Genomic DNA, 12,543 nt, shown 5'->3' with positions numbered 1-12,543 from the left:
ACTGTAACCCAGGATGGAACTTCACCCCAATCAGTAGCTGATACCCCCTTTTCCATGAGAAATCTTTAACTTTTCTCAAATAGATCATCAGGGGGTCTACATGGCTGATATTGTGGTGAAAACCCCTCCCACAATGTGATGTCAGGACCTATGCGCTGACGGTTTCCTGTCTACGAGCCTTGCTGCATTGTGGGAAATAATGCCTCTTTACAACTGCCAAGCAACCAGTATCTCCTTCAGTGCATATGTATTATATCTATAAAAAAGAAAAAAGAAAAAACAACCTTTTAGCCTATTAGTCATTGGGTGTGGTTATAAAGAATGTCAGTTGGTGCTGTCTAGTTTTTTTTCCTGTCTGCTGGTAGTAAAGATGATGACCAGCAGGTTCATTGTGGATCAAACAATGTGAAGAAATGACGTGGCGCATATCAATCATTTTTTGATTGCTTCTATTTTTTAAGTTCTAACTTTGCAATGCATTACGGTAATTTAGTTTTTACTTTTTTCCCTAAAGTTCCTCTCTAAATGCTAAATGTTATTAATCTATCTAATGTTGAGCTGACGAACATATATCTTTAAAGCGGAATATAACCCTGCATTTCAACTTTGCTTTAAAACATTATTTACAGCATATTCTATGCAACCAGCATTTTTTTTTACTACAACAGTATTGGAAGGGTTACACACAGAGCTTTAAAGTTCCTGGAGAGAACTGCTGCCGCATCCGAAGTTTAGATAGATACATTTAAGTAAACACAATGTAACAAGTGGTGAATGTTACACACTCTCTGGCTGTCCTCCAGCTCCTGCACAGTTAGAGAGTGTGAGTCACATTCCTCACTTGTTACATTGTGTTTACTTAAATGTATCTATCTAAACCTTCGGATGCGTCTGCATTTCTCTCCACGGAACTTTAAAGCTCTGTGTGTAACCCTTCCAATGCTGGTCTAGTTAAAATAATGCTGGCTGCATATAATATGCTTTAAATAATGTTTTAGAGCAAAGTTGAAATGCTGGGTTATATTCCGCTTTAAGAAGAGGGCTCTTGGACTGTCCTGCAGTATGTGGTGATGAGTTGGAGACATTTAAGGACATGGAATTATTTTTAAGAAGAATGCTTCTCCGGAGGTTATACGAGGTGAAAGGATTCCACTAATGAACACATTCATTGTACAATATGTAGATGATTTCGACCTCGATATTGTCTTTGAAGAAAGTTAAGAGAGAAAATGCTCATGAGCCCCTTATGGCTGCTAATTTAAGGCCGGAATCTACCTCTAAGCCATTCCCTATTACTAATAAATACACTGCAGCGTTTCTTGATTGGGATAATGAAGATTTAACTGAAATAAAAGGAAGCAATCCAGGTAATGAGAACATTGAAAAAACAAGAACGAAAAGCTGCAAAAGAACTTTAGGAAAAAGCCAAATGATTATTAAAAGGAGATACAGAAGAGGCAATGTTGTTATGCCAAGGACGATGTGTGGAACCGGAGGAAAAAGGATGTTAGGCGATGAGGAGACATAGGGGAAATTTTAAGGACCGATGGAAGTGAGCAGGATATGGAGGCTGCCATATTCATTTCCTTTTAAAGAGCAAGCGACACCCATGCTAACCTAGAAATAAAAACACATATATAAGTAAATAAATACTACTTCTACTTACATAACAGATGTATTGTGCTATCCACGTAATGATTCCTGTGAATTTTATAAAGGAAAAGCAGAGAATCCTACTCTAGGCAGTGGCCATCTTGCCAAGCTAATGCTGACATCATATCCTCCCTGACTCTTGTTTCCCCCCTCCCTTCTCTTGCTCATTGTGTATTCATTAGCTGCCCTCCTCCCAGAGTCTTTTTATTATTTACACATCCAATCACTGAGTCACCTCAGCCTTGCTTGTAAACACAACTGATCAGCTAGGCAGGGAAATAAATGGAAGAGGAGGAATATATTATAGATAAAAAGAACTCCCAGCATTCAAAAGACCTCCCAGCATTCTACTCTTTGGCACTGTTTGGCACTAGGGCCAGTGCTCCTAAAGTATGTGATAACTCCAAACCATAACAGCAGAAAAAGTTTTGAATGCAGGATTAACATCTTTATCACTTAATACACTCAGACCAGTTGCTGTTGAAATTAGATTTTTATGGTGACAATACCGCTTTAAACAATACCAGTTCCAATACGTAGACAAAGGCACTCCACGGGCTCAAACTTGCGTTTGTACTTAAAGGACCACTATCGCGAAAAATGTAAGCAGTTCAAATCTGACAGAACTGAAAGGTTTTGGGCCAGTCCATCTCCTCATGGGGGATTCTCAAGGTTTTCTTTGTTTTCAACAGCATTTCCTAATCTGCAGTTGAACTGCCAAAATAGTAAGATACCAGCCGGCCTTCCTAATCACTTGCACACTATTTTGGTTTGTCAGTTACACTTTGCAACTGCTGCTAAGGAGATGTTGTTGAAAACAAAGCTCTGAGAATCCCCCATGAGGAGATAGACTGGCCCAAAACCTGTCTGTTCTGTGAGATTTTAACTGCCTACTTTTTTCGCGATAGTGATCCTTTAAATGAGCTTCAGACACACTACATGTTACAGGTCAACTGACCCTTCTATAGGTGTCAGTTGTCCCATAGCATGTAGTGTGTCTGAAGCGCATTAAAGGGGAACTGAAGAGATAGGTATATGGAGGCTGCCATGTTTATTTCCTTTTAAGCAATACCAGTTGCCTGGCAGCCCTGCTGATCCTCTGCCTCTAATACTATTAGCCATAGCCCCTGAACAAGCATGCAGCAGATCAGGTGTTTCAGACTTTAAAGTCAGATCTGACAAGACTAGCTGCATGCTTGTTTCTGGTGTTATTCAGATACTACTGCAGAGAAATAGACCAGCAGGGCTGCCAGGCAACTGGTATTGATTAAAGGAAATAAATATGGCAGCCTCCGTATACCTCTTACTTCAGTTCCCCTTTAAAGTACAAACACAAGTTTGAGCCTGTGGAGCGCCTTTTTCTACGTATTGGAATTGTATTTATTGCAGGAGTGGTGTACCTGCAGGAAGAGAACTCTGGCAATTGCTACTTTATCCAGGTATAGCACTTACCTTAGGTCCAAGGAGGCTCTTGTAAACAGTTGCCTGGCAGCCCTGCTACCCTATTTGGCTGCTGTAATGTCTGAATTATACCAGAAACAAGCATACAGCTAATCTAGTCATATCTAGTCATATCTGACAATAATGTCAAAAACACCTGATCTGCAAGGGCCGGTTCTAGAAACAATGGGGCCCCAGGGCAAAATTAGCCCAGGGGCCTCCCAACAGACACCCTTCCACCAAAAATCGGCATTAAAGGCCCTTTGTTGCAGCCAACCTTCCCTCCTGGGCCCCTGAGCTGGCTGTGGACTCTCCCTCCCAATCACCTCCCAACCTAATTGTGCTCCCCGGGGCCCCTGCAGAGTCTTTGGCAGTGCTGTGTCTCACCTGCCCACTAGCACAGATGGGATGCTACACACAAAACAAAAGAGACAGCACACCACTGGCTGCAATAAAGTGTACACTACATGTTACGGATATTACATCCTTCCTCAGGTGGATATACACCTGAGGAAGGATGTAATATCCGTAACATGTAGTGTACACTTGTTCCAATACAGCAAAGTTTATTGCAGCCAGTGGTGTGCCGTCTCTTTTGTTTTGTGTGGTGATATCCTGAAGCCGTAGGAGCAATCCGGCTGAGACAAGGCACAGGCTCCTTTGAGGTCCAGGGGACCCTTTAGCAGTGTTCTCCAGACATCCAGTGTGTTTGGTCAGATGGGATGCTACTCTGCCAAAGACTCTGCAGAGGCCCCGGGGAGCAACAGTTAAGGGAGGAGATACCTTGGGGCCCCCTACATGCTCTGGGGACCTGGGGCAATTGCCCCCTTTGCCTCTATGCTAGTGCCGGCCCTGTCTGCATATGCTTGTCCAGGGTCTATGGCTAAGTGTATTAAAGCGGGATTGTCACCATAAAAATCCAATTTCAACAGCAACTGGTCTGAGTGTATTAAGTGATAAAGATGCTAATCCTGCATTCAAAACTTTTTCTGCTGTTATGATTTGGAGTTATCACATACTTAAAGGGAATCTGTACTGAGTAAAATTATTTAAAATAAACACATGATGTAGCTGCAAATGAATATTACATACTTACCTCGCCATTAGTACCTCTCAGAAGCTCACCATTTTCGTCTTACAGTGATCCCTTACAGTTCTGACAAGATTTTTTCAGAACTGAAATATACCAGTTGCTGTCAGTTATATATCAGCTGCTGTCAGTTACAACTGAATGTGCAAGGTAATGTCCATGTTGCTTTTTGGCTCAAGTGGGCTATATAAAAGTTTAACAGTGTGCTGACCAGAAAGCTGTTATGGGGTAATGGTATTTTCAAAATGGAGGACGGAGAATTCCACTGATCACAGCGGACAAACAGGACGCAGGAGAGGAGAAAGAGATTGATGAGCAGACTACATGGGGAGGCAAGTATGACCTGTGTATGTTTATTTTTACTTTTTATTTTCAGTTTAGGTTCTCTTTAACCACTTCTGTGCCAGGGGGGTATTTTGCTGATCGGTGCTGCGTGGGCTCTCCAGCCCGCAGCACCGATCAGATAGCAGCCAGGGCGATCCGACTTCCCCCCTTTTTTCCCCACTAGGGGGATGTCCTGCTGGGGGGGTCTGATCGCCGCCGGCTGCTTGCGGGGGGGGGGGGCTCTTCAAAGCCCCCCTCCGCAGCGCTTCCTGGCCTCCTTCCCCTTCCCTCCCTCTCCCTCCCGTGGTGAGTGGCGCAGGACGGATTTCCGTCCTGCACCTGATGGGATAAGCTTTAGCCTATCAGATGCCGGCCAATCAGAGGCCATGGATCGCCGATCTCCTCTTCGGCGCTGCTGCGCAGCAGCGCCGTATACATGTAAACACCGGGGAAGATCTTCCCCGTGTGTTTACATTTACCCTGCGAGCCGCGATCGGCGGCTCGCAGGGTGTTCACGGAGACACGCTCCGTGAACTGACATGGAACGGCCGCTCGTGTTCCATGCAATCCACTTCAGGATTCAGGGGCGTAGTTAAGCGTACGCCGAATCCTGAAGTGGTTAAGGAGCACTGGCCCTTTAGTAGTCAGTGCCAAACAGTTGCATGCTGGGGGTTCTTTTTATCTATAATATATTCCTCCTCTTCCATTTATTTCCCTGTCTAGCTGCTTATCTGAAACTCGATCCCCTGCTCACTTATGTTAACAAGCAAGGCTGAGGTGACTCAGCGATTAGAGGAGAAAAGAAAAAAAGTAAAGGGCAGAAATGACATCAGGATTTACTATATAACATTCACTGAAATCAAAACATGAAGAAGAGAGAACCGAGAGCCCGATATGGTGTAGTATGTCAAGGTAATTGGATAATTAGAAAGAGTATAAATTGTATACTCACAAACCAGGGTTACCTCCAGGCAACCACTGTGTAGGCAGGTGAGGAGATTAGCCTGTCCTCACTCAGGAATAAGAAGTCGCTCTCTGTAGGCTTGAAAAACAAGAAGGGGTATCCCCCTCCACCAAAGGTGGATACAATCAGTATTATGGTAGAGAACAGAGGCGCCAAAAGGATAAAAACAATATTTAAAAGTTTTAAAATTATTGCTTAGGAGGCAGTGGTGGACTCACCTCCCACAAGCAGACACAACAACTGTGTATTCACAAAAGGGACATTTATTGGTATACTCCAAATAAGGTTGCAACGCGTTTCGCAGGTGAAACCCGCTTCATCAGGCAATTACAGGAAGGAGCACACAACAGCAGTATGTCCAGATAGCACCTGGCGCCTCAGTCTGACTGAGGCGCCAGGTGCTATCTGGACATACTGCTGTTGTGTGCTCCTTCCTGTAATTGCCTGATGAAGCGGGTTTGACCTGCGAAACGCGTTGCAACCTTATTTGGAGTATACCAATAAATGTCCCTTTTGTGAATACACAGTTGTTGTGTCTGCTTGTGGGAGGTGAGTCCACCACTGCCTCCTAAGCAATAATTTTAAAACTTTTAAATATTGTTTTTATCCTTTTGGCGCCTCTGTTCTCTACCATAATACTGAAATCAAAACATGGACAGTATAATACATGTGTTATGTAAGTAGATCAAGTATTTATCTACTTATACAGTATATGTGTTTTTTCCCCTGGCATAGTATGGCTAATCCTACTGCTTTAAAAGAGAACTGTAGAGAGGTATATGGAGGCTGCCATATTTATTTCCAATTAAGCAATACCAGTTGCCTGGCTATCCTGCTGACCCTCTGCCTCTAATACTTTCAGCTGTAGACCCTGAACAAGCATGCAGCAGATCAGGAGTTTCTGACAATTTTGACAGATCTGACAAGATTAGCTGCACGCTTGTTTCTGGTGTGATTCAGCCACTACTTCTGCCAAATAGACCAGCAGGGCTGCCAGGCAGGCAGGCAACTTTTATTGCTTAAAAGGAAATAAATATGGCAGCCTCCATATACCTTTCGCTGCAGTTCTCCTTTAAAGAGACACTGAAGTGAAAAAAAAATGATATAATGAATTGGTTGTGTACTATGAATAATTACTAGAAGATTAGCAGCAAAGAAAATATTCTCATATTTTTATTTTCAGGTATATAGTGTGTTTTCTAACATTGCATCATTCTCTAATATGTGCAGATTACACAACACTCAGCATTCAAAACGATTCTTTCAGAGCAGTCTGTGAAGTAATGACCTCTCCTCTGGCAGAAAAAAAGTAAAAAATTAACTAACAGTTGAGATAATAAAAGTCAGAAAACAGCCCTCTCCACGACTTTGAAAGTCGTAGAGATTAATGGCTTTTTTGTATTAAGATAACAACTGGAGTTTCTCAACTCTTCCTGTACTGGAAACAATTAGACTGATGTATCTGATCTTAATGTTTTATTTCTTAGCTGTACTACACATACAAATCATAATATAATATTTTTTTTTGTCTCTTTAAGGTGGCAATACATCAGGTTACCTGGCAGCCAAATGACCATCCAATTCGATTATTATAATCGAATAGGATAAAAAACGTTGCCTCCAAGTGCATGCCCCCGACCGACAAATCGACCAATTTCGGGGCGAAAATGCTGCAAGATTTCTGGTCTGCGGCGGTTTGGCAGCCAATTTTGGAATGATTGATGAAATGACTAAACCCGCGCTGCTGCCCCCGCAATGTATAAATGTGCCCCCCCAGTGTGTTCATCTATACATTACCTGTCCTTTAGCAGCCTCCGCCTGTCTCTCCGGGCTACGCATGCACGCTGGCGGCGCAAAGCGTCTGACATCAGGCATTATGCGCCGCTAGTGGTATGCGGTTGTTAGTACCTGGTGAGGTGGATGGACCCCGTTGAGGCTGCTACAGGACAGATAATGTGTAAATGCACACACTGGGGGGCACATTTATAAATGAGGGGGGTGGCGGGGCACATGCGCAGGCTCAGCCAATTCCCTGAAGAGTTCATGCTGAAATCAGACGGGAATCGGCCTGTAGTGTAGGGGCAGCATCAACAAGAGACACATTTTTCTCTAATCAGATTCAATTAGAGATAAATTTGTCTCTTTGTGGAATCTGCCCATAATCGTCAGGTCTATGGCCACCTTTAGAGATAGAGGATTAGCAGGACAACCAGGCAACTGTAAATATGGCAGCCTCCATATCCCTCTTGCTTCAGTTGTCCTTTAAAGCGGATCCGAGATGAAAAACTAACTAAAACAAGTAACTTGTCTATATATCTTCTCTAAAGTTTAGATAGTTTACACAGCAAATCTAGCTGCAAACCGCTTCAATAGAATATGATTATTTATTCCTGTGATACAATGACAGCAACCATGTTCTGTTTGTCACATTGTCACAGGCCTGAGGGCTGGAGATGCTATCAGCTTGCCTGTGTGTAAATTCACTCCCCTCTCCTCCTCCCTCCTCCCCTCTGCCTCTGAAATCTCTGGCTAGTAACACTTCCCCCCCCCCCCCTCCTCCTGCCCAGACTGAGCTCCCATAAGCCCTTGCTACTGTCTGAAAATGCCAAGGCACTGAAAAGCTGTTGGCGAGGCTTGTTTAGTTTATAGGGAATTAGAGTATTAAAACAAAACAAAAAAAGTATTTGGCTTGAGGAATGCCCTATAAACTATATGAAAGGAACACAATTATGCAATAAGTAAACGTTTATCTCGGATGCACTTTAAGGATAAATTACTTTTACTTGAGTCATTATGATTCTGCGTATTGAATAGCATAATTATGTAATGCTTTATGTAGTTTGCGTAACTCGCCTTTTGCGTGCAACACCTACGTTGCTTGTGTAATAGGCAATTAGGCTTTACACGTATTGTGTGAATTACACAAATTACGTAATGCGTTATGTCATTTGCATCGAGCCCGGTACACGCTATGTGGGTGGTGAACTGTGCCGCAAAAGGAACAAATGTGTCAACTAATTGCCAGCTCAACCCATCACTGGCTTTGTCTCCAAGGCTCTCTTATACTAGACACTATTTGCAATCTGTTTCCAATCGCATGAAAATTGCAAAACGCAAGGACATCTTCAAAATAAAAATTGCGTAGACCCTATTATGTCATTGCGATCCAATTGCGATCCGATTTTGCCCAATAAACATCCTGCATATGTTGCATTTTTTCTTCTGTGTTCCTAGAATCCTAAGGAAAGTCGCACACTCAGTTGCAGAAAAATGGCAAAATACTGTAATTTCATTGCAGATCACAAACAAAATTGCATTGCCATATTCCAACATAAATGAGCTCTTACTCTCCAATGTAGGGAGGAGAACCGTACTTTGGCATCTTCTGTTCTTTCTACTTTGGGAGTTACACGGCCGCTCTGGCCTGACCCACCTACCAGCTTCATCTCCAGGGGGAAAGGGAGATTTACAAATCTTGAAAACTGTCCATACTCTATAAGGTGGACCTGAACTCTTGCACAGGGCAGAAGGGAAACCTAGAGAAATGCACCCTTGTATGTATTTAGAGAGTTTAGCCTGTCTAATTCCCTCTCATCTGTGACTAATCACCAGTGTAATTTGATCTCTCAGCTGTGTCAGCTCAGCAATCTTCTCTGCCATGGCAAAGCAGCTAATTGGTAAACGCAGGATGTTAACCTCCCTGGCGGTACGATTATTTCCAGATTTTAGTGTCTAAAGGCACAGCGCTGTTGTCATGACAACAAATGGCAATTTCACCCGAGCGATCCAGAGCCTCTAAGGAATGGAAGAAAAATGGCTGTCAGCGTCTGGATCCAGGAAGGTGAGGTGAAACGCCTGCTGTGCTGCAGGCTCTGCACAGACCTCCCAGTGGCTACCCCGAGTCAGGCTCAGGATTACCACTTTTGCCTTTTTTTTCTCCACCCCGAGCCTGACTCGGGGTTACCGCCAGGGAGGTTAGCAATATGTCTGTTCCATGAAAGCAGGAAGTAGACACACTGCAGATTTATTGCAGGATTTTTTATCAGCTGTTATAAAGAGAGGTTTTTCTTTAAAGGTTATTATGCTGTTACTTGCCCTTTACAGCATAGTGGAAGTTCTGAATTTGCTTTAACATGCATGTCTCCCAAAATGTTTGGCTCAGAGAAGCTTTTTATCAGCATTGTATCTAGCAGCATCTTTTTTGATGATGTCATTGTCTCACTTTACTTGTATATATTTTATTGTATCTGTAGGAAGTGTGGTATTTTCCCCCTGCTATTGTGATGTATTGTACCGTATGTGCTTTCCAATCCTCCTTACATTTAGTGTCTCTAGCCAACATGACAAGTGTATTGCCGGAAGGTGTGAGATTGGCTTAAAGTGCCATTTTATGAGCATGTATCTTGAAATAACACAAAAATATATCCAGAAAAATGAAATGTTGGAATAAAATAAAACCCAGCATTTCTTCTTTACTCGAAAAAAATATTTACAGCATATTCTATACAACCAGCATTTTTTTTTTTTACTAAAACAGCATTCAAAGGGTTGCACACAGGACTGGAAGGTTCAGTGCAGTGAAATCTGGACGCATCCGAGGTTGTAGATAATGTTATCTTGTGTTCACTGAAATGTATCAAGTGAGGAATGTGACACATTCTCTGACTGTGGAGAAGCTGCTGGACACAGAAAGACACTGAAAGCATTTCTTCCTTCAATACATAATGAATAAAAGCAGTTATGAATAAAATGCAAAGTCAGCTCACAAAGCAAAAAACTGTACTTTTGGAAATGTATAATTTCTAAATGAATAATACTTATGCACAAATGCAAATATGATAACCGTATGGCATATAAAAAGTAGGAAAACATGTTTTTATTGAATATTATGTCAGGGTTTTATAACGCTTTAATAGTAGTTAAGCGAAGAATGATGGAATGTCCTAAAACAAATATGAACGTATGACTGTACAACACAGATCCCACCGCTCTTGTCATGCAGTGAGGCTGGGTTCACACATAAAAGGTATCCAGTCCTGTCAGTTTTTGACAGCATCAGTTTTGTATGAGTTTTCTATAGCTTGGTTGACATATAAATATGAATATTTCTGGTCCCGTCCTGTTAGTTTTGTATCAGTTTTCTATGGCTGTGTTCACACATAAAAGGTGTACAGTTCCAGTGCTGTCAGGTAAAACTGATAGAAAACTGTCAGGACTGGACTGGAAATTAAGCCTTATGGTTGGTTCCCACTTGCGCTGTATCACATGCGGCTAGCAGGAATGGACAGTGTAGGATCCGCTCCGATGTTCCGCTGTGGTCCGGCTGTAGTGTGGGGCAGATGCGTTACCTCCATAGGCTATGTGGGAAATGCATCTGCTTTTCTCTGGATTATTGTGGACTGCACAGAGGTGCGGTCAGCTTACTGGATCCATTGCAGTCTGACAAGTGTGAACGGCTCCTATATATAAAGTCTGTTCACTGTCAGTTTTGCAATGAATGGTGAATGAACCAAAAAATGTCCATTCTCAGCTCAAGTGGGAACAGCACAACTATCAAAGAAACCGTTTTTCTGTAAACCCCACATTCCTATAGAGATTTTAGCCAGCAACACTAGAAAGCTCTTTAGAGGTCTCTCGGCACAGCCGGTGTGAAAAAATTGCCTTGTTTATAAGCTGTTTGTATCATTTTGTGTCGGCATCGGGGGAGGGGGCGGGGAGAATCAGAGCAGTGCTATGTAGCTAGGTTACACTTCTCATTGGCTGTAAACTGTTGATTTTACACCAATGAAGCTGAGAGAGAGAAGATCAGGACCAGGCACACAGAGCTGCAGCTGACTTCTATCACTCTGAACACATTTTAATTACAGTATTAGAGCCAGTGAGGACTGTTTCTGTATGCTGGATGTGCTGGACACAGTCCTCCTCTAGTAATGCCCACAGTGAAAACTGTTCTCTGTCATTTTTTTCTTCACACAAATGAAAAGATGAAAAAAATGCCTTGGATTGCTATTCGCTAGTAATTACTGGAAATATATGTGGTATTTAGAATGTTAGCTTTAACTTTAACTTTGATAGTTGTCCTTTAACCTGACTGTTGCTGTTGCCTTGAAACTGTAATATGCTGTTATTAATCATGACTTTCATTGCATTGCAGAGATGTGAAGCCAGACAACATTCTCCTGGATGAGCAAGGTTAGCAGATGAAGCCACGTGCGTTCCTTTACACGTACTCTAGTGACACCCGAAGGTGTCTTCTTAGTGAATGAATTAGCGGCGTTCATGTTAATGTTGTCGTCTTTTAATGCGCCTCTCCATTTTAAGTGACTCGGCAAATTGATATATATAGTCTTTTATTTTCAGATAAGGGTCGCTCCACATTAAAGGAAACCTTAAAAGCAGGGGCGTAAATACAGGGGGGCAGCCCTTGTGATTGCAGAGGGGCCCAGAGATGTAATAGGGCCCCAACTACTGCCCTCCGATAAAGGGATCCATCCTTAAAGGGAACCTACTGTAAAAAAAAAAAAAGTTTTACTTACCTGGGGCATCTACCAGCCCCCTGCAGCCATTCTGTGCCCTCGCAGTCACTCATGGCTCCTCTGGTCCCCCGCTGCCAGCTAGTTTTGTTTTTGCCGACTGGGAGTCGGCCGGCCGCCATGCGTACGTTTTTACGCATTCCAGCTGGTGCAGGAAGCTATTGCAGACATCAACAAGTACATTTTTACGTGTTACGAGTGTAATGCGTAAAATTTTACACATTACACCCGTAACACGTAAAAATGTACTTGATGTCTGCAATAGCTTCCTGCACCAGAAGGGATGCGTAAAAACGTACGCATGGCGGCCGGCCGACTCCCAGTCGGCAAAAAACGAAACTAGCTGGCAGCGGGGGACCAGAGGAGCCTTGAGTGATTGCGAGGCCACAGGATGGCTGCAGGGGGCTGGTAGATGTCCCAGGTAAGTAAAACTAATTTTTTTGTTTAGGTTCCCTTTAAAAGCAGGGGCGTAAATACAGGGGGGCAGCCCCAGTGAGTGCAGAGGGGCCCAGAGCTGTAATAGGGCCCCAACCACTGCC

At 43.0% G+C, this 12,543-nt stretch overlaps 1 protein-coding gene across 4 annotated transcripts in view; it reads left to right on the top strand.

The window, feature by feature from the left end:
* STK32C (serine/threonine kinase 32C) overlaps positions 1 to 12,543 on the top strand; it is a 375,239-nt gene that overhangs the window by 337,189 nt on the left and 25,507 nt on the right. For all 4 annotated transcript variants that reach the window (XM_068258163.1, XM_068258166.1, XM_068258165.1 and 1 more), the window contains one exon: positions 11,626 to 11,663. In XM_068258163.1, the coding sequence (XP_068114264.1) occupies positions 11,626 to 11,663 (38 nt within the window). The remainder of the gene's footprint in view (positions 1 to 11,625; positions 11,664 to 12,543) is intronic.

This window comes from Hyperolius riggenbachi, chromosome 10 (assembly GCF_040937935.1).
Source record: "Hyperolius riggenbachi isolate aHypRig1 chromosome 10, aHypRig1.pri, whole genome shotgun sequence".
Lineage (NCBI taxonomy): Eukaryota > Metazoa > Chordata > Amphibia > Anura > Hyperoliidae > Hyperolius > Hyperolius riggenbachi.
Note: the sequence above shows the minus strand (reverse complement) of the source record. Positions and strands in the feature narration are given on the sequence as shown.